The sequence below is a fragment of the Pseudorca crassidens genome, chromosome 10, assembly GCF_039906515.1.
Source record: "Pseudorca crassidens isolate mPseCra1 chromosome 10, mPseCra1.hap1, whole genome shotgun sequence".
NCBI classification, from domain to species: domain Eukaryota; kingdom Metazoa; phylum Chordata; class Mammalia; order Artiodactyla; family Delphinidae; genus Pseudorca; species Pseudorca crassidens.
The window spans coordinates 7,682,455-7,709,071 of record NC_090305.1 but is presented as its reverse complement, the minus strand read 5'-3'; the positions used below and the strand labels follow the sequence as shown (position 1 = coordinate 7,709,071).

Sequence of the window (26,617 nt, the reverse complement as noted above, 5' to 3'; positions counted from 1 at the left end):
CTTAAAGCAAAACATCTCAATGGTCTCTGGCACTCCGCCCTGGGGCAGGTAGGCCAAAGCAAATGCTATGGGAATAATAATATGGGAGCTTTTCTTAAGGTGACATACAGCAGTGATTACAAAGACTGGAGAAGTTGGAAAACCTCAGCGTGCACCAGAATCCGTACAGCGTGCATAGGACAGAGCCGCATGCTAACCCTAACCCTAACCCTCAAGCGCTATAGGATGAGTGAGAGAAATTTGCGCTCCAGAAGGGTTTCCTTTGAGAATATGGCCAGAAGGGAGAAATCTAGACAACCCATCTGTACACAGCCACACAGGATTGAATGATAACCACTCTTTCTGGCCTCCCCTGAAGAAGGATGTGAGACTGGGGCCCCCAAGGGACATGGCCCGGCACCATTTCTATATCTAATGCAGTTTGGAAAAAACTTAAGTGTTGAAAACCAAGAGAGAAGTCATTTTCTCAATAGAAAGACAACATAAAAAAAAAAAAAGTGTGAAGATATGTGATTTAGTCTTACCTCTATGAGTATATTTTCTATTGCGTCTCTATTTATTTATTTATTTGCTGTGCAGCAAGGCATGTGGGATCTCACTTCCCCAATCAGGGATCAAACCCACACCTCCTGCAGTGGAGGCATGGAGTCCGATCCACTGGACCGCCAAGGAATTCCCAAGTCTCACTGATTTTAAACTATTCTCATTTTGTTGTCTGATATCACCTAGTAACAGGGTACCAATCAGGTTCTTGGTCTTGGTCCTCTTGTGGGTGTTTCCGGGAGCCTGATATGACTGTGCAGGGTCTTTCTAACACAAACACTTTAATTTAGGATGTTTAGGATAAAAACAGAAAGGAACTTTGAGGGAGGCAAGGAACTGCACCATCTGAACTCGCACATTTGCAAAAATGTTTACGCTGTATTTACCGAAGGACTTTTCCCCTTAACACATGACACTGAAAACAGAAGATGTGATATGGTAAAAGGTTGTCTGGTAATAAAGAACCAGATTCACGCACCAAATCCTAAATCACAAAGAGCGCTCAAGTGGAAAACCACTGGAGGGACTGGAGCATGTGACTGAATTCTGCATCGCCTTTGAAGATGGGGAGGTCCATCCCTGGGGCTAGAGCATGTGATGGCTTGTTTTCTTTAAATCACTTGTAATTCAGGAAGGGCCCACCTACAAGCAGAATATCTTCCTGCTTGCTCCCTGAACCAGGATGCCATCTGGACTGTAACAGAGGAAGGAGGCAAGACCCTAGGAAATGTCACGTTATCCTGAAAAACATCCCTTGAAGAATCAGACCACTGAGGTTCTCTCAGCGGAGCTCTCATCTCCGATTTCCTACAGGGGTAATGAAAGGCATTTGCCAAGGCTAAGGGGCAACAAGATTGATGGAGTCTAGACTCACCTCTATGAGTATACTTTCTATTGAGTCTCACTTTACTTATTTATAAATAAAGGCATTTTGGCCTTTCTACAAATTCTCAACAGCTGCCTGCTAGGTGTTTATGTGGTTCTGGGTACTGTGTCCTCTGCAAAGAAAGGCATATGTAGGAACGAAGAGGATCTTGGCTCCTGGGGCCCTTAGTTTGTAGCTGGGGAGATTGGAGATTCCAAGAGGCTATTTATATGGGGTCATACTGTCGCTAAGAGAGGGTAGAAGCCAGCGAGTCACCCCACAAACCTACAGCAAAAATGGTCTTGTCTCCTGCCTCACTACTTCACCAGGGCTGGAAAGGAGAAGGGGGTAAGGAAAAAAAAATGGGGGGTAAGAGATTATTTTTCCTCGATTTTGTTAAATTGATTTGACATTGATAAGACTGACCATCCTTCTGCAAACCAAACAGACATTTAACACTAACACAAACCCATGTTTTTCTCTTTTTAAGAAACGACAATTCAGGCTTTTGTGAAGTTACGAACTGCCTTCATTTTAGTACGACATCTATGGAACCACGAGGCTAGTGTCAAATCTTCATAAATCCTAAGGGAATAGTGAAAATAGAAAGGGAATAAATATTTAAATATGAAAATCTGCCTCTAATTACCTAGTGCTCACCAATTAGATGCCAATGATGGAAACAACAGATAAAAGGTGAAAAGATGGCCATAGGAAGAGGGAGGTCAAGAAAGAGAGCTTGCACAGTGCGAGAGCAAGCCCTGTTCACCAGGCCAGTCACCCTGGGATTCAGAGACCAAACACGGTATTTTCCAGAGAACGCTGCCATGTTTATCGCCCAGCAGGCCCCACCCTGCAGCCTGAGAGCATCTACCAGTGTTTCCAACTTGGCAACCCCCCAAAAACCAGAACAATGATTGCTTTTCTCCTGCTATAATAATGCTGTCGAGTTCATCAGAGATCCATTGTGTACTTTTCATTGAATCCAAAGCACGCTGTTTCCTTCAGACGAAACCCTATCATGTTTTATATAGTTTTAAAAATAATTGATCTGGCCGTTAGTACAGATAGAACTGTTTTGATGAGAAAGGAAGGAGCTTCTCCTGGAATCTCATTATTTATCTGAAGTTAAAATACATATATTTTTAAAACTTTACACCTGTGGTACAGTACATGCATGAGTCTAAGTATTTCTCCGCTCACGGGGTCTTAGGGAGACAGCTGTGATGCCATAGTAAAGTCTCATGCTTTGCCACTCATTCATTCATTCATTTTTATGGAGCATGTGCTATGTGTTCTACGCATGGAGGATACAGCAGTTAACAAGATAGAAAATGACCCAACTTCACGGAGCTAATACAGAGGAGGCCAAGAACAAATCCTCGCAAGTAAGTAGATAGGATATTCCAGATGATAATAAACTCTTTGAAGGAAAAAGGTGGGGTGGTCAGCTCAGCTTCTCTGAGCTGATGACCTCTGGCTGATAAGAGGGAGCCTGTGAAGGTCTGGGGGTAGGCAGGGGAGTGGCCAAGGCAATGGCCCTGGGGTTACAGCAAGTCTGACAAATTTGGGGGAAAGAAAGAACACCAGTGGGGATGGAGAACCATAATACCGATTGTGGCTAAAGATTTAATAAGATGATGAATGCAAAAGAACACGCTGAACTGCAAAGCAATACCACTAAAAGGTATTATCTGGCTTGGTTAGAATACTGTATTCTAAAGAACATCATTCTTTAGATGTTTAGAGTTTATAAAGGATGCAGGTGAAAACTATATATTTCAGTTTTCATCTTCTAATAAAAAGGAGCTGGCTCTCAAAAAGCCCTTTCAAGTATGGCACGTTGCCTTCACGTGAAATAGGAAATCCCACATACCTGGAATCCTATTAAGCGTCACCCAGAAATGTTCATCCGGGCTGAAGGTGTCTTTGGACCACTGGAGCAAGTCAAGAGCCCGTGGGTCATGGAGAACAAAGTTGGTAAACTCTCTTGACAGGGCAACGTAGGCAGAACCGAAGTAAATGGTGAGATTGTGGGGAGGAGGCGGTTTCAGTGCTGTAGTTCTTATCACATAGGAAAGCTCTTTGCCCAGGTGCTCTCGGTGGACATATTTAGTCCGTCCAATTGCGTGAGCTGGAGGCAGCACCCCTGGGGTGATGTTTTTCCCTTTAAATCCTTTCAGATACTGAACTATCTCCCTGTTGGTTTTCAGGGGGAAATCTTGCCCACAGGTGTTGATGGCGTACTTCCACGGAACCTCCAAGGCTGCAAGATCCTTGATGCAGTGCAGGTCAGCCTGGAGCCTGGAGATCCCACCATAGACCACGGGTTCCATCTTGGAAGCCAGAAAAGCATTCGGGAAGCAGCTCAGTAACTGCTCCACTGCATCTTTAAATTCAACTGTCGCTTTCTCATCCACGTGAACACAGTAGATATTCTGAGGCATGTAAATAGCTCTGAAGAGCCTTGCAAAGGTGTCGAAATTGTGATGGATGACCATGATATATGCCAAAGGAAATTCAGCTTCTTCTTTAGATAACGGCGCCGTGATGTAGTGGCTTTGAGCCAGGTATTCCTTGCAAGAAGACGTCTCATAGATCATGAGTTTGTTTCTCCAGAGGAAAGGTGTTTTGCCACTGATAAAGGATATGCAAACTTGACTCAGCATCAAAGTGTCCGAGTTATTTAGCCTCTGGAAGCCTTGCTCGCCCCCAAAATTGAACACATAGAACACGATAAAAATGATTACACAAGAGACAGAAACTATAAAGAGGTAACGCATCAATGAAGGCATGCCTCCAAGAGGAGATTTCAAAGACCGTCAAAATCTAAGTCCTCTCCCAAACTTACTTTTTTCTCTGAGTTCTTATTTTGGTGCATACTCCAGTAATTCGTGCCCTGAAGGAGACACTGTGAATTCATCCGGTTTCATCCTGGGAATCCAGCGGCTGGCGCACTCCCCATGCTGATAGAGCTACTGATCCCGCCTCGTTCTCTGCCTTTCAAACCGCCTTTGTCTACATCCCGGTAGCAGGTTGCTTAAGCCCAGCCTTTTTTCCTCCCTCTGCCTCCCAGCTCCCAAAGTCTGGCTGTTTCACTAAAACTGTGGTTTTAGTCTCCTTTTCCCCTGCAGATTTAGTTTCTCAGATCTCTTTTGCTTCATTTCAGAAGGTTTCCCCCCCCCCGCTTGTTACTGTCATTCAGAGAATTAATACAGTAAGAACGAAAGTTGAAACGATGCGTTCTGGCAGGCGTGCCGTTTCCTGCTACTCATCCGACAAGCTGCGGCACTCCCCGCCCCCGGCACTCCCACCCCCACCCCCCACCCCCTTGTTGCTCATGGCGATGAGCCACAGCCTGGTCCCTCGACTCTTCGAGCACACTCCACGGGGTACAATGTTGCCTCCGTTCTCAAATATGCCGCTTTAGTGAAAACATGACTGAAGTGACGAGAATGAAAATTTTAAAAAAAACCTCATCCACCGGGCTCTTTTGTAATGCTTTCTAGCCCCGCCCTACTCTTTTTCTTTTTCTTTTTTTGGCCCTACCGCGAGGCATGCGGGATCCTAGTTCCCGGACCGAGGATTGAACCCGAAGCCCCTGCAGTGGAAGCGCGGAGTCTTAAGCACTGGACCGCCAGGGAAGTCCCCGGCACTCTCTTTTCTAAAACAAGAGCTTACCGGGGTTCCAGTCCTAGGGGATCTGAAAGTGCAAGGCTCTGGGACCTGTGACTTTGCGATTACGTCGTGACAGCCCCTCTCCTCCCACCGTGGTGCTTATCATAAGGGCTGAAACGGAGCAGGACCCCGTGGGGTCCTCCCTGGTACAAATTCTTTCCGTGCCCCCCCCCTTTTCTTGTTTGTAGGAAATAGGTTTCTTTCAGGCTCCTGGACGTTCCCTGAGCTCCAAAGGGCAGGTTCAAACAGTTGCTAATCAGGGAAGGGAGGGGATGCAGAAACAAGGGAGGAACCGCCTAGAAACAATACTGCAGGCTTGGGGCAGGGTCCTGGTTCTTCCTCAAGGGATACACACAACAATATCTTTGAGTTCTTCTGCAGGAACTAAGGCCTCCACCCAGGTGGAGGATGGTAACTTCAGGCTGAGGGCAAGATCCCTGGAGCACCGCCCTGCTACCTCGCCACCAGCCAATCAGAACAAAGTCACAAGCCCTGTAGCCCTCACCCCAAATTTTGCCCATTAAATACTCCCCCCAAAACCGTCGGGGTTTTAGAAAACGAGCCACCCATCCTCTTTGTATTGGCATCTTTACAATAAATGCTGCACTTTCTTTCACCACAACCCGGTGTCATTAGATTGGCCTTACTGCCCGCCAGCGAGCGGGCCCTGAGTCTGATTTGGTAACAGGATGTTGGGGTCCAATGAACAAATGCCAAGCTACATCCCCTGATTTAGATGAGACCTTAAAACTTCACCGGAAAGCACTCGAATCCTGGCACAAATGATGTTCGGATAAGGGCACCTAGAGCGCATTCAGGTTTTCACTACCCAGAGAACATCATCTAATACTCAGAGAAGTGCTTTATACCTGCCAGGTTAAGCCTGTCAGATCACCTAGGAAACGAATGTTGTTTGCCCCTATTTGTAAATAGCAGAGTTTTGGCTGAAGAACATGAAGCTCTTTAACTTACAAGGTTCTCATCTTCAACCTTTTATTTTTCCAACCAGCTTTTTTTTAATACAGATCAACATATTTTACTTATGATGGCTTCTAACATACCCATACAACTACTTCATGCCTTCCCATTTCACCTTCCCTTTGAGGTGAACGTAACCCCTCCGAGCCTCCATCCTGTAGCAGTAACTCACTGTCGGAGACTGAACACGCCCCCCACCCCTCACCCCCCGCATGAAGAAAAAACGTCCTTTAATGCCCTTTCTCTCCTCCTTTTGGAAAAGTCTCTACCCTGCTATTCATGAAATTAATAGAACAATATGCTTATTCCTTGTTTTCAGCAGAGGTAGGAAAACCAGCGCTAAGCCCCCTTGATTCAAGGCTCGCTGCACTTCTGCTGAATGACTCATCACCTCCTGAACCACGGTAGGTTTTCATTCTAGCTTTTATTACTCCTATTTTTCATTATTCCAGCTAGTACATTATTTTTCTCTCTCCCTTACTAAATTCTCCTCAGTCTCTAAGACCCATCACAAATAAACTCTACACAGAACCCACCTTTGGCTTTTTATGCAAAGTGGAAAAAAGTAAACGGAGCCCTTATCTGGACAGAGCAGATCAATCTAATTCTTAGTGTTCCCATGGAGCACAGCAAAGAGAATGACTCTGAAAATATGATAATGAATGATGATGGTAAATGATACGAAAATGAATGATAATGGAAAATTCAATCCCAACCTTCCTTTTTTTCCCAAATAATACCTTTAAATATCAGGTTATAGTCTATCCTATTTCAACACAACAGAGAGTAATTTCAGTATCTAGTTTGGCAAAGATTTTTTGGCTTAGAGTGAATATTAAAATATTTTAAATATTTGCAGTTTGACAAAGTGTTCAGATACATGACAATGAGGCCAACAGAGTCTGTTTACATTATTATTTCCAACTGGCCAACAACAAGGGGTTCAGATTTATACAGGCTTAGGCACTGACATTAATAATGTTACTATATTGAGAAATACAGACATTAGCCAGATTAGAAACTTTCATCCTATTTGTTTGGTATTCAATCCGTTATTTAAAACAGCACTGTTCGAGTGTTGAAAATGTGGCTCTTTTTCCTGTCTGCCCTTTTGGCTGTCCTTGGGTATTGAAAAATGCCTACAGGAGAACTTTTTAAAAAACCACTTGTAAGAGGGGAAGGCCGTTACCTGTTCCAGTTCCTTCCTAATAGGCCACGTGACCTGCTTTTCCAGCACAGACACGAGGCATGTTTTTGCTGCTGAGACTGAACAGCTCAGCCTTCCCTACCTGCTCGTGACTGCAGGCCAGCACAAGACTGACGCACCTTTGGCTCACTTTGGAAGCAGTTATTCCCGAACTAGACGATTAATCAGGCTAGACATGTTTACCCTCTCCGGGCCGCCTTAAAAGCTTGCTCTTTCTTCCATTCAGAAGTCTTTATTGTTTTTTACATCATTTAATAATTTTTCCGGGAAACCTCCTACACTGATGGTGGGAATGTTAATTGGTGCAGCCACTGTGGAGAACAGTATGCAAGTTTCTTAAAAAACTAAAAATAGAGTTACCATATGATCTGTAACCCCACTCTTGGGCAGATATCTGGAAAAGACAAAACGTCTCATTTGAAAAGGTACATGTACCCCAGTGTTCATAGCAGCACTATTTACAACAGCCAAGACATACGTGGAAGCAACCTAAGTGTCCATTGACAGATGAATGGATAAAGAAGATGTGGTAACACACATACACACACACACACACACACACACACACACACACACAGGAATATTACTATGCCACAAAAAATGAAATAATACCATTTGCAGCAATGTGGATGGACCTAGAGATTATCGTACTAAGTGAAGTAAGTCAAAGACATATATCATATGATATCACTTATATGTGAAAGCTAAAGAAAAAAGGATACAAATGAACTTATTTACAAAACAGAAATAGACTCACAGACAAAGAAAACAAACTTATGGTTACCAAAGGCAAAAGGAGGGGGGAGGGATAAATTAGGAGTTTGGGAATTAACATATACACACTAATATACAGATAATCAACAAGGACCTACTGTACAGCACAGGGAACTATATTCAATATCTTGTAATAATCTATAATGGAAAAGAGTCTGAAAAAGAATAGATAAATATATGTTTATGTATAACTGAATCACTTTGCTGTACACATGAAACATTGTAAATCAACTATACTGCAACTTAAAAAAAAAGAATTTTTCCAATTATGATGCTATCTAGGGCACAGCTCCAAAATGAAGAGCGTATTCTTTTTGTGAAATACTGGAAGACTCAGAATCTCAGTGAAATAAAGAAATAATCAAAGGGGGAAAGGCAAGCCTCAGCACCCCTAGGCTTTCTGTGGCAAGGGGCAAGGTACACTCGCCTGACTCTGGAAGGCCTACAGAAGGATGAGTTGAGGGAGAGGCACGTGAAGTCCGCTGCCTGCCAGGCTAAGTCACACCCTTGAGGAAGGCGGTAGCTGGTCGTAAGGAAAATGTCATAAAAGACCTTGCATGTTGTGCTGAAAACCTTGGACTTCACCTTGTTGCCAAAGGAGCACCACCTAAGATGTTAGGTCGAGGAGTTCCCGGGCAACAAGTGCCAACTGGAGGAGGAACAAGACCAAAATAAATCATGGTGGAAAGTACACATCAGCCGGTAAACGCATAAGGCACATGTCAACGATAAGAACAGTAGCAGTATTACTACTGACCAGATTGATTGACCAGATAGATTAAATGACATTAAAAAAAACAACTTTTAATCAAATTTCTGGAGGAAACCATGCAAGATGTGCTTTGTCTTGTGTGTCATTAACGCCCACGATTACTAACAGGGCATGGTGCAAAAACGAGTAAGTAAAGCCTCTTAAACTAGGAGGTAAATGTGCTAGTTATGCCTCAGTTAACTACATGTCCTAGAAACAGTTCGAAGGCTCTTACAGTCGAGGCTTTAGTCCTGTAGATATTCACAGGACTTCAGATACTGCATTGAGTTTTTTCTTAAATAAAGAAATAAAGATAGGGGAAAGATTTAAAGTCCCAAGGTCACTAAGGAATTAATGGACTGGGAATTAGTAGAAAGTCTACTTTGTATTATTATTTTTCCACTCCTTCAAACTAGTAGTGAGAAATACGTATGTTGCCTTATTTATGTCATTTATTTATTTTTAAATGTGTTGAATGAATGAATGAATGGAGTCCACATCCCCCATGGTTCCAGGTGCTCATGGATAAATGTTCATTTAACTGGAATTGGGAACAGAGCAACGGGTATCTTTTTTTCTGACAAACAAAAACTCTGACCAGACTGATTAAATGACATTAAAAAAAACACAACTTTTCAGCAAATTTCTGGAGGAAACCATGCAAGACGTGCTTTGTCTCGTGTGTCATTAACGCCCACGATTAACTAACAGGGCATATGGTGCAAAAACCAGGAAGCCTGGGCTCTGGTCACTTTTCTACCTTTAGCCGATTATGTGCTCTTAGGCCCCTACTCGCTTCCTCTTTATAAAGGATGTTCTCCCTGGTCCCTTGCAGCTTTTTAAAATGAGCTACAATTCAGTCTGTTGTAAGGTGAATCGCTAAGCAGCAGTGATGGAATCCAGGCAGTATGAGGTATGGCCCCTATCCTGTAGGAGCGTATACCTTCACTAGGATTCAAAATACATACAGCTGAAAAGATAACCAACAAAACAGGAAAGACTATGGCTCAGTTCCAAACAAGAGGATGTCCACCAAATGTGACAGGAACTCGGAGAGGAGAAACAGTTCCCTTGGAGGCAGGGTGGTTAGAAAGGGCTTACGGTGGTGAGACACAGACACCGAGAAGGCATTCCAGTTGGAGAAATCACGAGTGTGCAAGAACACAAAAACAAGAAAGCCCAATGTGGAGAAACTTCCCAGGGAGGCTGTAAATCTAGAACTTCTCTGACGTGGCAGCAGATAAAAACCTTCCAATCGGTGAACTACAGCCTCAAAGTACCAGGCATGTTTAGAGGGTGAGAGTAAAAGGACTTCTGCCCCCTGTCCCTCCCACAGCTCACCAGCTGAGCCAGGGCCTGGCACACGGTGCGTTCAACGCTCGGGAATGGGTCCAGAATCATCTGGGCATTTGAAAGTGCAATTTTCAGCTGTGGAAGAAGGAATGTTGAAACCCGTGTTTGCCCACTTTTAATTTATATGTTAGAACAGCATAGGCTAGGAGAGCCATCCATGATTTTTTTTCTTTTTTCTTTTTGGCCACACCATGCAGCATGTGGGGATCTTAGTTCCCTGACCAGAGACTGAACCCGTGCCCCTGCAGTGGAAGCGCAGAGTCCTAACCACTGGACCGCCGGGGAAGTCCCCATGATTTTTTTCTTTCAAGCCGATTTCTAGCTATCTGGAGGTGTGATTTTATGGTACAAATAGTGCTTTTTTCTCTCTTCCCCCTAGCACACGCCTGTACAAAGACCTAACTATACATGTACCACATCAGCACTGAATTCTATTCATAATTCCTCACGCATCTTTCCTTCGTTTAATTGCATGTACTAATGCAAACTTCATTATACCTTCATAATTGTTCTGGGACTTGTTTTTCCATTCTCAATTAATTGCTATCCTGGAGTTGAGAAAGAAACTGAGGAAACACAGGCTTGAGCAAAAGCTAGATTTATCATGTTAAAATAGTGAAAAGGGCACCAAAAGGACTGGGTCTGATGAAGTTTTTGTTGGCGTGGCATGGAGAGGCAAAGTTGTATCGGCAGAAGAGGTTAGTAACTGAGGTGAGATGGTATCATTTCTTGGTCTCACTGCCGGCTGCTCTTTGGAAGGTCATTTCTGTGTGGTTTGCATTGTTACTGAAGCAGGTCAGATGACTCAGGGATTCCTTCCTTAATTATAAAATATAGGATTTATTTTTTTATTATTATTTTTTATATTTATTTATTTATTAGGTTGCACTGGGTCTTAGTTGCGGCACGCATGTGGGATCGAACCTGGGCGCCCTGCATTGGGAGCGCGGAGTCTTATCCACTTCGCCACCGAAGAAGTCCCTATAGGGATTTCTTTTTTTCCCCTGGAACTAAGAGTATTTCACAAGAAAGTAAAGAAGGGTGATAATCTAATCCACTTTGGACAACCGGTTAAGTTATTCTGTTCTGGGTGGCTAGATGGTTTTTAAATGAAGCCTTTTATTTATTTGTCTATATCTATCTATCTATCTATCTACCTATCAGTGATGATTATGACGCTAAAGAGAAGAAGAAGATATTTCCGAAGCACATCTTTCACTAAAACAACAATTCTCCCATAATTGAGGAGTCCTCCAAGGGGGTTCACTGGGGAAAATCCACCTTCTCCTGGGACCCAATCATTTTATTTTCTATCCCGTTCATCTAATTAGCAACAGGAGAAGTTGCTGTCTAGATTACGGATGCAAAGCATGATTTCAAATTCTCATCTCAGAGCGGGTAAGAAGTTTAACACACAGAATTTTCAAGGCCTAGGTGGCAGGTCCAGGAGGCGGTGGTACTAGATCATATCATGGTAGTGTGAGCTGAAGTGATCTACATCTGATTTTGATGGAGCAAAGGTGTCATGGAAACAGTTCCTGCATGCTAAAGGATGCTAAGCAAATATTTGCAAAAGACAGTCTACACAAATCCCCAGAGGCAAATGTCAAAGCCGGTGCAGGTAGGAGGCAACCTTTTAGTAGCAGAAATGTAGCCATTAGTACTATGAACAGCCTGAAACTGGGGGGCTTAGAAAATGAACAATCAATCATCCCACAAAAGTCACAGCCAATTAACATTTCAGGATGAAACTTACCACTGAATTTACCTGTGGAAATTAATTACTTAACCTTGGAAGAACTGACTCATTGTTTCAGCAAAACACTTGTTTCCAAAAGCCAAACTGGTGTGCCTGTGACTTGAGGTTAAGGATAGTCTAGGTCAAAAGATTGCAAACTTCTGTTTGACATCTCATTACATGGAGGGGTTGTTAACATACAGGTTGCAGGGCCCCTGCCGCAAGACATCAGTTAGTTTTAGGTGGAATTTAATTATTTCCATTTCTAACAGTCTTGAGACGAAAAGTTTGAGAACCAACGGCTCAGATGCCAAAACTCTATGATTTTTTTTTCCTCAATGACCCCACCTGATCTGTTTCCCTAGGACTAAACAATATATTGTAAACAAAACAAAACAACCAATATTTCAGGATAAACAATACTGTATAATTTGGAAATACTTAATAAACATGAATTCAAATGGTGGATAGGGCTTCCCTGGTGGCGCAGTGGTTGAGAGTCTGCCTGCCGATGCAGGGGACACGAGTTCGTGCCCCGGTCCGGGAGGATCCCACATGCCACGGAGCGGCTGGGCCCGTGAGCCATGACCGCTGAGTCTGCGTGTCCGGAGCCTGTGCTCCGCAGCAGGAGAGGCCACAACAGTGAGAGGCCCGCGTACCGCAAAAAAAAAAAAAAAAAAAAAAAAAAGATTTCCTTTGGAAAGTTAATTGGTACTTTTAGGAAGAATGGCAGAAAATGGATATACAGAAAGGTGCTAGTTGCTGTTATTTAAATGAGAGAAACCCTAGTTGCAGGTCATCCTGCCCCAAATGCATTTTCTAATTTACTGTATACACTGTGCACACCTGTGCATAACCCCAGTCTTTCACAAAATATAGATTAGGACTATTTACCGACAAACAGTGATGTTTTGAGTATCTAGTGTGCCATAAGCTGAAATGGAGGAGGGTGCAGGAGAAGGATACAAACTTTTTTAAAAAGAGAAAGAAAGAGAAAAAGTCAGAAAATACCGTATATCGGTGCAGACACACACATGCATGCGCTCCTGGTGGAAGCGTGAATTGGGACCACTCTGGAAAACTGGCAGTATCTACTCAGGCTGTGCACAGACATATCCTCTCCCCCAGTAATTCCATCCCCAGGTATTTGCATTTGCGTACATGTTTATCAAAGGACGCATAGCTCAACATTCACTGCAGCCGTGTTCATAACAGACCCAAATGCCCACCAATGGTTGTTATACAGCAGGGTTTCTCTACCTTAGCACTACTGGCATTTTGAGCTGAATACGCCTTGTTTGGGGGGGCCGTCCTGTGCACCGTAGGATGTTTAGAAGCATCCCTGGCCTCTACTTACTAGATGCAGTAGCACCCCTTGCCCCCTCTCCCCAAGTTGTGACAACCAGTAATGTCTCCAGATATCGCCATTTGTTCCCTGGGGGGCAAAATCATCCCCCATCCCCAACCACACACACCTCCTTCTCTCTGCACAGCAACGAGAATGAATCAGTAGAACTGCCTGCAACAACCAAAAAAGGAATCTCACAAACATAACACTGAGCAAAAAAAGGCAGAGAGAAAAAGGACATGCTGTATATTTCTATTTCTATAAAGGACAAAAACAGGTAAAAGTATCTATGCTGTCAGACATCAGGGTAGTGACTGGGATGCTGGTTATTTCTGTGTCTTGATGCTGGTTGCATGGGTGTGTCTAGTTTGTGAAACTGCATCATTCTGAACCCTAATGATATGTGCACTTTCTATGTTATATAATCTCACCAGAAATGAATGAATGAATCAATAAATAATGAGTCAGAGTCCTTCTCCCAGAAATATTCTTCCAGCGGAGTCTCCCAGGTGAATGGGGATCAGGTGTCTTTCTGGGAATAACTAGTATTTATGGTTATCACTTCTTTTTTTTTTTTTTTTTTTTTTTTTGCGGTACGCGGGCCTCTCACTGCTGTGGCCTCTCTCGTTGCGGAGCACAGGCTCCGGATGCGCAGGCTCAGCGGCCATGGCTCACGGGCCCAGCCACTCCACGGCATGTGGGATCTTCCCGGACTGGGGCACAAACCCGTGTCCCCTGCATCGGCAGGCGGACTCTCAACCACTGCGCCACCAGGGAAGCCCTAGTTATCACTTCTAATTAAATACTCTGCAGGACCACATACCAGAGCCCACATCACTTCTTCCCTAAGCAGACCAAGGCTGTTTCCACTCTGGCTCCTGACACCAGCCACCCTCAGCCATGACCCGACGACCTCTCCTTCCTACCAGTGGGCAATGCCCAGCAGAAAGGGAGTCAAGAGGAAACAGAACAGGAGGTCAAAAGTGAATTTAAAAACCCCTTGTGGGGCTTTGATCCCTCAACCAGGGATCAAACCCGTGCCCCCTGCAGTGGAAGCGCAGAGTCTTAACCACTGGACCAACAGGGAAGTCCCTGGACCAGCAATTTTACTTTTAGAATCTACCCAGGAGAAATGAAAACATGTGTCTATACAAGGACTTGCACAGGAATGTTGACAGCAGCATTATTCATAATGGCCGAGGAGTAGAAACAACAAAAGTTTGACAACAGATGAATGGATAAACAAAATGTGATCTACCCACAAAACAGAATAGTAGTCATCTGTATAAAGGAGTGAAGTACTGATTCATGCTACAACCTGGATAAACCTCAAAATCATTACATTAAGTGGAAGGAGCTAGACATGAAAAAACATATATGGCTTGATTTATATGAAATGTCCAGAAAAGGCAAATCTACAAAAACAGAAAACAAAGGGTTGTAAATGGGTGTGAGGTTTCTTTTGCAGGTGATAAAAGTATTCTAAATTAACTTGGGGTAATGGCAGTGCACCTGTAAATATACTAAAAATCACTGAATTGTGTACTTGAAACAGGTGTTTTACGGTATGGGATTTATACACCTGAATTACATACCTCAATTCTGCGGTGTGTAAATTACACCTCAATAAAGCTGTAAACTTAGAGGAAAAAGGAAGTTTGTCCAGTGCCTCAGATTGAGAAGAACTCATGTGATGGTGATGTACCTGCCTCCTTTTGTAGTGACTAGACCGGGATTGGTTGTCACCTGTCAGTGATTTGGGCAGTAAAAGACTTTTGGGTTTGCATGAAAGCAACACTGTTGCAGGAAAAAGAAAATGGGGCGCGAGAGGATGGTCACATCCCGGGGTCTCAGGCGAGTCCCTGGGACGGGCTGCCAAGTGAGGGACCTTGGCTTCGTGCAGGAAGGAATTCAAGAGCGAGCCGAAGTACAGTGAAAGCAGATTTTTTCAAACAGATACACACTCCATAGGAGAGAAACCCCAGGGTGAGGGGTTGTTAGTTTTTATGGGCTGGGTAATTTCATAGGCTAATGAGTGGGAGGATTATGCCAGCCATTTTGGGGAAGGGGCGGAGACTTCCAGGCATTGGGCCACCGCCCACTTTTTGGCCTTTTACGGTTGGTTTGGGAACTGTCATGGCGCCTGTGGGTGTGTCATTTAGCTGATGCATTACAATGAGGCTCAAGGTCCACTGGAAGTCGAATCTTCCACCATCTTGGGCTTAGTTGGTTCTAACCAGTTTACGTCGTGTCCTCAAGGGCTCTGTCATTCTTTTAACCTGTCTCAACACCACGCTTTTTTTTTTTTTTTTTTTTTTTTTTTTTTTTGCGGTACGCGGGCCTCTCACTGTTGTGGCCTCTCCCATCGCGGAGCACAGGGTCCGGACACGCAGGCTCAGCGGCCATGGCTCACGGGCCCAGCCGCTTCGCGGCGTGTGGGATCTTCCCGGACCGGGGCACGAACCCGTGTCCCCTGCATCGGCAGGCGGACTCTCAACCACTGCGCCACCAGGGAAGCCCAGATGAACTTCTTTGATGTGGATTGTTGAACTTTTAGTGTTACAATTTTAAAACTTCTGTGTGTGATCAAAGAAAAAAGAAAAGAGAGAGAAGAAGAACCTTTGGTTTTGAAGGTACAGGGATAATTTTTTGCTAGAAACTCGGTATGTGGCCCACAGAGGTTACCCCTCAGCTGTTGCTTTTCTTAGTAACATCACATGTGTAGAGCCTTAAGTGGCTGGTTTCTCTTTCCTCTTATTAGGAAGCAGCATTCTGTGATCAGTTGAGAGCCTCTTAACTCTGCCAGGCTTCTGTCATCCTAACAACCTAGAAGACAAACGGTCTGCAGGCCCTTGCTCATGCCGTTCCCTTGTTCTGAAATACTCTTTGCTTCTGCTGCTCATCCTGGCTTGTTCTCCAGATCTAGCTGAGATGTCACGTGCTTCCTCAGAGAAGCTTCTCTGCTCCTTTCCCCCCTACCAGAAGCAGCCACCCTGCCCACCCACTTTACTCCTACTTCGGTCATAGAGCCACTTCCATCGCATCTTAACTGGGTGTGTGGGTCCTGGTCGCCCTCAGCCCCACTTCCCTACCTCACCCCCATCTCCTGTACCCCAAAAGTGAGAACGTGAACTGGATGATTGGCACCAGGACCTAGACTTCTGGCTTGGCCAGAAGTTGAGTGGCCAAAGCAGAATGTTGAATGAGGAGCCAATGAATGGGAGAGAAAAGAGTACAATTCTGCTTCCCTCCTTTTTAAAAATTTTTAATTAATTAATTTATTTTTGGCTGCGTTGGGTCTTGGTTGCTGCGTGTAGGCTTTCCCTAGTTGCGGTGAACAGGGGCTACTCTTCTTTGCAGTGCGCGGGCTTCTCACTGCGGTGGCTTCTCTTGTTGCAGAGCATGGACTCTAGGCACGTGGGCTTCAGTAGTTGTGGCACGTGGGCTCAGTAGCTGTGGCACACGGGCTTAGTTGCTCCGCAGCATGTGGGATCTTCCCGGACCAGGGCTCGAACTTGTGTCCCCTGCATTGGCAGGCGGATTCTTAACCACTGCGCCACCAGGGAAGCCCTCTGCTTCTCTTAAACACGGTATTTTCTCCAAATGAAGGAAATTCTCCTGCAGTTTTGCAGAAAGTTTGTTATTTTCAATTCTATTTCAGCCTCTAAGCAGGCCCTGGGGCAGGAATCCTGCCCCCTACTTCCTTTTCCAAAGGGCAGGCATCCTTACCACCTATGCTAAATCCATCAGAAAACTTTGGGAGTGTGGGTGGGTCTGCAGGAGTTAGGGGGCATCTGATTGCTGAGGTCAGCATACATCACCGTCTTCATGCATTTAGGGGATTGAAACTGTCTTAGTTCAGGGCTAGAAAAGTAAAATCAACAATTAAGGGAATCTGCCAGTCACTTTGACCCTGAGAAGCTCTGATTTTTTTTTTTTTTTTTTTTGCGGTACGCGGGCCTCTCACTGCTGTGGCCTCTCCCGTTGCGGATCGGCACAGGCTCTGGACGCGCAGGCTCAGCGGCCATGGCTCACGGGCCCAGCCGCTCCGCGGCATGTGGGATCCTCCCGGACCGGGGCAGGAACCCGCGGCCCCTGCATCGGCAGGCGGACTCTCAACCACCTCTCTCTGCGCCACCAGGGAAGACCAGAAGCTCTGATTTTAAATATTCAGAAAATGTAAAGTGCTTTATTTTGCTACCACTTGAATTCCATGTGTAATTGCTAAGGAGACCGCCTGGCCTTTCAGCCAGTTTTTCCCCTGGGCCCCTCTTTGCCTAGAGAAATCCTGATTATCTCTGAGGGCCCAGCTGTGAACTGTACTGAGCTCTGTGAAATCTCTGACCTCGCACCACCCTCAGGCAGAGTTTGTCCTCTGTGCTCTTTTTTCCTCCCTGGTAGCCCTTATCTTCTTCTGAGGGTTTATTGATGTTTCAGTATCTGTGGAGACCTGACAGAGTGCAGAGTCACGGAGAGACAGAGTGAGATTTCTATCTTTGCGAGCCTCGGCTCACACACAGTACTGGGCGTCAGACTGAATTTGATTCCCCTATGTTGCTACTGTAAAATAAGCGTGGTGGGCTTCCCTGGTGGCGCAGTGGTTGAGAGTCCGCCTGCCGATGCAGGGGACACGGGTTCCTGCCCCGGTCCGGGAAGATCCCACACGCCGCGAAGCGGCTGGGCCCGTGAGCCATGGCCGCTGAGCCTGCGCGTCCAGAGCCTGTGCCGATCCGCAACGGGAGAGGCCACAGCAGTGAGAGGCCCGCGTACCGCAAAAAAAAAAAAAAAAAAAAACCAGAGCTTCTCAGGGTCAAAGTGACTGGCAGATTCCCTTAATTGTTGATTTTACTTTTCTAGCCCTGAACTAAGACAGTTTCAATCCCCTAAATGCATGAAGACGGTGATGTATGCTGACCTCAGCAATCAGATGCCCCCTAACTCCTGCAGACCCACCCACACTCCCAAAGTTTTCTGATGGATTTAGCATAGGTGGTAAGGATGCCTGCCCTTTGGAAAAGGAAGTAGGGGGCAGGATTCCTGCCCCAGGGCCTGCTTAGAGGCTGAAATAGAATTGAAAATAACAAAATAAACTTTCTGCAAAACTGCAGGAGAATTTCCTTCATTTGGAGAAAATACCGTGTTTAAGAGAAGCAGAGGGCTTCCCTGGTGGCGCAGTGGTTAAGAATCCGCCTGCCAATGCAGGGGACACAAGTTCGAGCCCTGGTCCGGGAAGATCCCACATGCTGCGGAGCAACTAAGCCCGTGTGCCACAACTACTGAGCCCACGTGCCACAACTACTGAAGCCCACGTGCCTAGAGTCCATGCTCTGCAACAAGAGAAGCCACCGCAGTGAGAAGCCCGCGCACTGCAACGAAGAGTAGCCCCTGCTCACCGCAACTAGGGAAAGCCTACACGCAGCAACCAAGACCCAACGCAGCCAAAAATTAATTAATTAATTTAAAAAAAATTTTTAAAAAGGAGGGAAGCAGAATTGTACTCTTTTCTCTCCCATTCATTGGCTCCTCATTCAACATTCTGCTTTGGCCACTCAACTTCTGGCCAAGCCAGAAGTCTAGGTCCTGGTGCCAATCATCCAGTTCACGTTCTCACTTTTGGGGTACAGGAGATGGGGGTGAGGTAGGGAAGTGGGGCTGAGGGCGACCAGGACCCACACACCCAGTTAAGATGCGATGGAAGTGGCTCTATGACCGAAGTAGGAGTAAAGTGGGTGGGCAGGGTGGCTGCTTCTGGTAGGAGGGAAAGGAGCAGAGAAGCTTCTCTGAGGAAGCACGTGACATCTCAGCTAGATCTGGAGAACAAGCCAGGATGAGCAGCAGAAGCAAAGAGCATTTCAGAACAAGGGAACGGCATGAGCAAGGGCCTGCAGACCGTTTGTCTTCTAGGTTGTTAGGATGACAGAAGCCTGGCAGAGTTAAGAGGCTCTCAACTGATCACAGAATGCTGCTTCCTAATAAGAGGAAAGAGAAACCAGCCACTTAAGGCTCTACACATGTGATGTTGCTAAGAAAAGCAACAGCTGAGGGGTAACCTCTGTGGGCCACATACCGAGTTTCTAGCAAAAAATTATCCCTGTACCTTCAAAACCAAAGGTTCTTCTTCTCTCTCTTTTCTTTTTTCTTTGATCACACACAGAAGTTTTAAAATTGTAACACTAAAAGTTCAACAATCCACATCAAAGAAGTTCATCTGGGCTTCCCTGGTGGCGCAGTGGTTGAGAGTCCGCCTGCCGATGCAGGGGACACGGGTTCCTGCCCCGGTCCGGGAAGATCCCACACGCCGCGAAGCGGCTGGGCCCGTGAGCCATGGCCGCTGAGCCTGCGTGTCCGGACCCTGTGCTCCGCGATGGGAGAGGCCACAACAGTGAGAGGCCTGCGTACCGCAAAAAAAAAAAAAGTTCATCTGTTCCCCCTCTCTTTGAACATTTAATGAGTTTCTTCAACGGACCGGGTACAATTTGTGTACTGTCTAATCCTTCCCACAGTCTGACAAGGAGATTTTTTTAAAAAATATTTATTTATTTATTTGGTTGCACTGAGTCTTAGTCTCAGCAGGCGGGCTCCTTAGTTGTGGCATTCAAACTCTTAGTTGCGGCATGCATATGGGATCTAGTTCCCTGACCAAGGATCGAACCTGGGCCCCTTGCGATGGGAGCAGAGAGTTTTATCCACTGTGCCACCAGGGAAGTCCCCTGACAAGGAGATATTTTGATGAGAATCAGACTCAGAGAAATTAAGCATCTTGCCCAATGTTATGCAGACTGCAGGTGGCAGAGCCAGGACTGCTTTTAAATCCCACCAGCAAATTGGGAGCCACCGTCTGATGCTGCAGAGTAAACAGATCTTTATTTAGATCATTTGTCAAAAACACTCTACAGTTGCTTAAACCTGAAATGCATTCAACTGGTGACCACTGATTTTAGTTCAGTTGAGCCTAATTCCTATTTTTTTTTTGTCTTCAATCTCCTTTTAGCTTCCTTAGTATGAAATTAAGATAGGTCACCATAGGAAGAAATGTTATTTCTGAATATGAAGTATTAATAATATTTTCATTAAATTAATGAAATTTTAATATTACTTTGATATTTTAAGTCTTTATTGAGATAGAATTGACACACGGCACTGCATAAGTGTAAGGCATATGGCATAATAATTCGACTTATATACGTCACGAAATGATGACCACATAAGTTTAGTGAATATCCATCACATAGACACAAAAGAAAAAGAAAAAATACTTTTTCCTTGTGATGAGAACGCTTAGGATTTACTTGAAGAACTTTCATAGAGAACATACAGCAGTGTTCATTATATTAATTATGACGTACGTTACATCCCATATTTATCTTATAAATGGAAGTTTGTATCTTTTGACTGCCTTCATCCAATTTCCACCCCCATGTAACCACAGATCTGATCTCTTTTACTATGAGTTTGTTTGTTTTTGAAGTATAATTGACCTACGTTAGCTCCTGTTACACAGCACAGTAATTTGCTATTTCTACACATTTCAAAATAATCTCCACGATAAGTCTGGTTACCATCTGTCACCACCCAAAGATATTACAGTGTTATTGACTCTGTTCCCCATGCTGTACGTTTCATACCCGTGACTCATTTATCTTGCAACTGGAAGTTTGTAACTCTTAATCTCCCTCACATATTTCTCTCCATCCCCAAACCTCCTCCCCTCTGGCAACCACCTGTTTGTTCTCTGTATCTACAACTCTGTTTTGTTGTTTTTTCATTTGTTTTGTTTTTTAGATTCCACATATAAGTGAAATCATATGGTATTTTTCTTTCTTTATTTTATTTGACTTATTTCACTTAGCATAATACTCTCTAGGTCTACCCATGTTGTCACAAATGGCAAGATTTCATTCTTCTTTATGGTTGAGTAATATTCCTGTGTGTGTGTGTGTGCACGCGCGCGCACGTGTGTGTGTGTGCGCGCGCGCACGTGTGTGTGTGTGTGCACGTGTGTGTATACCACATCTTCTTTATCCATTCATCTGTTGATGGGCACTTAGGTTGTTTCCATATCTTGGCTATACTAAATAATGCAGAAATGAACTTAGGGGTATATACTGATACATGTTTTTGAATTAGCATTTTTGTTTTCTTTGGATAAATACCCAGCAGTGGGATTGCTGGATCGTATGGTAGTTCTATTTTTAATTGTTTTGAGGAGAGATGGTATTTCCTTGAAAAAGAACTCACAGATATCCCAACTCACTGATTTCCTTTCCTATGCAGTTGACAAAAGTCAGTATTTCCAGCAGATACAAAAACAGAGATTGTTCAAGCTAATAGTAAAACTTATCCCCCAAATTTCCTTCCCCTGCAAGTCTGCCCATACACGCAGTGATGTGTTTGAGAAACATAAATTCCCTCTGGACATAGCAAGATCCCAGCCAAATCCTTGGGGCCACGACTACGAGTTCCCAGAAGCAGCTTTATTTAGATCTGTTCTTCCTCCCTCCTCTCAAGGTTCCAGCATTTGGCACCTCAGCACTGCATCTGTACGTATAAAGGGACTAAAGCAAGTAGCCAGCCTCCAATAATGACAGAGAGTCCGGCCAGTATGGACTCTATAGCAGAGACTCAACAAGCCTCCCCTTTCAAGGGCACATGGGTACATACAAGACAGAGAATTCCAGAAGGGCTGGTCCATAGTCTGGTTCCTGGCGGGGGGGGGGGGAATAAGAAGCAAGTAGAATCTGTCTTCCAAGCCCACGATCTCCAATTTTCTTCTTTTCTCTATTCCTTCCCCATCAGATATCTTGGCATTCCTTTTTTCTCCCTTCTCCAACAAAACCTGCTCTCAGATTTTTTTTTCTGAGATTTTTTCAGAATGAGAAAGGAGGAAAGGCTCTTTTCTCATTCATTCATTAATATGAATTTGAAATAAGCTCCCACTGAATCATATCAGAAATATTCCTTTGTAGCAAGTGGGGCAGAAACCACTGGTCAGTTTTGAAATCTTTAAATCCACGGACCACATGATGAACGAAGCATGCCCACTGAAAGCCCCTGTCACAGGCAGAGCCATGCAGCACATGACGCATAACTCATAAGGGAAGTAGGAGGCAGTGAACTTGAATGCCTGGCTGGTAAAAGGATCTTTTCTCCAGTTGGAAGTCAGCCACAGCTGAGTCAGATGAGAAACTAAAATGTGGCCATCTTGTTGTAGACGGATTAACAAATGGAACTGGGGAGGAGAGAGGTGGGGGGAAAGTGGGGGAAAGATGGAGGGAGGAGAAGTGGGGAAGGCAGGAACCCTCATTTCAAAACAGCTGGTGAAGTCTGGTGGGCAGTATCTTTCAAGGCCCCTGTGAACTCTCTTTGTATAACACTTCTGTCCTCATGGTCCGCTTGAGTGGACCACCCAGGAATTCTCATCTTCCAAGAGGCTTCCAGAGGACCTGTCATGGCCAAAGAGCCTTACTATGTATGAGGAGACCACGTTTTGTTTTGCGTTTTGACACTGCCACCCTGGCGACACCTGACCCGAATGGTCTGGGGCCTCGATGGAGGGCAGCGCGTCTACACAGAGGTCAGCCACAGCCCAGGAAGTGGCCTGGAATGAGAAAAGGGATGCTCGTTGTACAGTGACAACTCGACCCACAGCAAGCCTCTCTGGGAATAAATATCTGCAGGAGACAGAGGAATTACCATCAACGGGAACAGCCCAGAATCTGGCTGGAGACACAAGGGGAAGGCATTGAAAGTACAAGCCGCGGGGCCCACAAGCAAGTGAAAACTCTGAAGCAGAGGTAAGACTTTCATATAAGTAAAAAGAAGCAGAATGAAGATGCTGACACACGAGCACGGCCGACTTCTCCGCGTGGCTCTCGGACGGCACCACTGCTGGCTGACCATTCTCCCCAGAGCAGGGAGGACACCTGGCTGCCTGCTCTGTCCACTACAGTAGCCACGGGCACAACTGATATTTGGGGTATATTGGGTTAAATAAAATACATGATTTAAATTCATGTGAGCTGTTAATTTTGTTTCTTTAATGTGGCCACAAAAGACGTGAAATTACACATGTGGCTCACACTGTATTTCTATCAGGTGGTGTTCTAGCTCCCCATGAGGCCGTTTCAACCGCGAGATCTTTTTTCTTCTGTCCTATTACTCCTTAGAGAAACCTAATAAGCCCCAATCACTGCAATCAACTAGAACAATCTTAAAATGTCCAGAACAAACAACGAACATACGCATGCATCAGCAAAGAGTGACCCTCAAAACAGAAATGACCCAGATTTTCACATAGCAGGAGGAACAGTTAAACAAGACAGCCACCTAAGTTTCTGATTCCCTTACCTCCTCATGACTAAGCCCTACACTCAGGCCTACCTCAGGTCCTGCAAGAGTTGGCTGGACCAGTGAAGGGCCACAGGCCTCTAACGAGGATCCCATACCCATAACGCAGAAACAATTTTAAGGGCTCACTCTTTTAAGTTTTTGAAATGCGTGGAGCAGTCCATTTGTTTTCCATTGTTTTGCTGATCTGTAATTGCTGGTATTTACCAGAGGTGTAAAAATCTAGTTGCAATAGAGAAATCATGTTGAGAACTCAACACTTCTGTTCAATACATTGATTAGAATCATTAGTTAGTATCACGAACTTCAGAGCGGAAGAGACTCACAGGCCATCTTGTCCGACACTTGATAATTGAGTTCCTTGACAGGGTTTCTTCAGCCTCTGCTTCCGAATATCCCTTGGGTTTGTTCACCACTGAGGAAGCTACCCATTCTAATCCCAGATCCGTGGGTTCTTTTATCTCCCACCACTGACCCTGGATTCTTCTTCCAAAACTACAGCATTGGTTCAATTTCTGTCCCCTGGGCAAACGTTTTAATTATGTGAAGGCAGTGATCCCTTTTCAAGTCTTTTGCAGACTGAATATCCTTTTTGTTTGTCTTGGTCCCTTCTTTGAAAAATGGGGTCTGGCCTTTTAACCTTCTTGGCTACTCTCTTTGGAATCTGCTTTGTGAATGTCTCCCCTTACAGGTTGGTGCCCAGACCTGAATGGTCAATACATATTTGGTCCAAGCAACACAAAAGTGAGAAGAGGGCCTTTTTACCTCCCTTATTCTGGGTACTACAATCCCATATAAACAGCTTAATGGTCATGACTCCCCACTTCAATTTCTTGACCCCTGATTTCTTTTTTGACCGTGATCTCTGCCAAAAGAAGTCCTTTTATTTTTTTTAATTAAAAAAGTAATAAAAAATAAAAATTTTTGTTGAAGCATAGTTGATTTACAATGTTGTGTTAGTTTCAAGTGTACAGCAAAGTGATTCATATATATATACACATATATATATATATCTTTTTTCAGATTCTTTTCCATTATAGGTTATCACAAGATATTGAGTATAGTTCCCTGTGCTATACGGTAGGTCCTTGTCCTGATTTCTTTTTTAACAATTGTTTATTTATTTATTTTAAATTTATTTATTTTTGGCTGCGTTGGGTCTTCGTTGCTGCGCGCGGGCTTTCTCTAGTTGCAGCGAGCGGGGTCTACTCTTCCTTGCGGCGCGCGGACTTCTCATTGTGGTGGCGTGGGCTTCAGTAGTTGTGACTCGAGGGCTCTAGGGCGCAGGCTTAGTAGTTGTGGTGGGTACACAGGTATAGTTGCTCCACAGCATGTGGGATCCTCCGAGACCAGGGCTCGAACTCGCGTCCCCTACATTGGCAGGCGGATTCTTAACCACTGAACCACCAGGGGAGTCCTGTCCTGATTTCTTTCATCACTAGGACATTACCCCTTCCCGCTTTGGGAAAACCACAGATTTAAAAAGCATTCTATCATAGCTGCCTTCTAAGTAGCTGTATTTCCTTTGCTTTTATGCCTACACCAGTCCTCTATTACTAGGATTTTAGAATATTATTCTTTTTTTGCTATTATAAGTGACACTATGATGAAAATACTTTTAAATTAATCTTTTCCCTATCTCTGTTTATTTTTTAAGAATAAATCCCTAGGAGTAAAATTAAGTAAAAGGATATGAACATTTTCAAAGCTGTTTGGTATATAGGTGCCTAATTGTCCTTCAGAAAGACTGTGCAGGTTTATACTTTTTCTAGTGGTCTGTATTGGAACACTCATTGCCCATCCTGGAGTTAGGTTTTTTTTTTTTAACACCAATTTGAGAAGTAAAGAATTGTAATCATTTATTTTAATTTGTATTGGTGGTAAGCATTGGTATATGATTGTTTAGCATATGTATTTCTACATGTCATGGTTAATCTGATGTGTTCCTTTTTCCTATTTGTGAGATGTATTTATGTGTTAAAGATATTAACCTGGCTGTATGTTGTTTCTTTTGCAACTACTTTTTCCCCAGTGGATTTTTCTGTTTTCACAATTTTGCCAAGTATTACCAAGGAAAAAAATTTTTTAAAAAAAAGCATTCTAAGTCTAGGAAGCTTTGTATACAAACATCAAAAACAAGCATCCACGATGGTTCACAGCCCTGGCTGTTCCTGAGAATTTCCCGGAGGCTGAACAAATACTGAAGTCCACATCTACCCAGGAAATCAGGAAATGCATTTTTAAAAGCTCCAGGCGACTGTAATATGTATCCAGGGTTGAACCACTAATCTCAAGAAACCATGACCTTGATGCTCATGTTGATTCAAGTTAGTTTTCCTTTGAAAACTGAATCTGAAATGTGAATTGAAATGTGAATCTGAATTTTTATTTCAAATTGAACTAGCAGAACTGAATTAGTTCACTGTAAACAACTGGAGATTATTCAAGTCATTTGGAACTTGGACCAAGGAAATGTGGAGTTAGTTTAGGAACAACTGAGACCGAATTGAAAATCACCTTAAAAGAACATCAGGCTTAGGCAACCTGGTTTATAATTGGCATGTTTGCTTACTAGCAGGGTAATTTGAGCACATCATATAACCACACTGGTTTCATTGTCTATAAAATAAAGGCGCTGGTCTAGGAATCTTTAAGACGCTCTAAATTTTGGACTCAGTTCCAGGAAAGAACGTGCAAATGAAAACTGTTAAAGTTGTATCTTGCTCTCATTTTGAAATGATCTGAATTTAGCTATTGGAGCTTCAATAGGGGCAAAGGTATTATTTACGTGTTCAAATTGCTGCTCAAATTTATCATATTTATGCCTGATTTTAAATACCATCACATTTAAAGGAGAATTGTGTTTAATCTTTCATTCACCAGTCAGTGTTCCTCAGTTCCTTGCCATGTCTCAAGACTACAGCACATATTCGCAGTGGGTCTATGGGCTCAGAAAGGTAGCTTGGTATGTCAGCAAAATCAAGTCAAACAGTCAGTCTCTACCTCTGCCCTAATCACTATGCCTCAGTTTCTTC

At 44.2% G+C, this 26,617-nt stretch overlaps 1 protein-coding gene across 4 annotated transcripts in view; it reads right to left on the bottom strand.

Moving 5' to 3' along the window:
• Window positions 1-26,617, bottom strand: part of GCNT2 (glucosaminyl (N-acetyl) transferase 2 (I blood group)) — a 127,378-nt gene that overhangs the window by 53,058 nt on the left and 47,703 nt on the right. For 2 of the 4 annotated variants that reach the window (XM_067751980.1, XM_067751981.1), the window contains exon 1: window positions 3,285-4,203. The exons of the other annotated variants lie outside the window; for them this stretch is intronic. In XM_067751980.1, coding sequence (XP_067608081.1) covers window positions 3,285-4,203 — 919 coding nt within the window. Of the gene's footprint in view, window positions 1-3,284; window positions 4,204-26,617 lie in introns of those variants that run through there. 4 annotated transcript variants of the gene reach the window in all.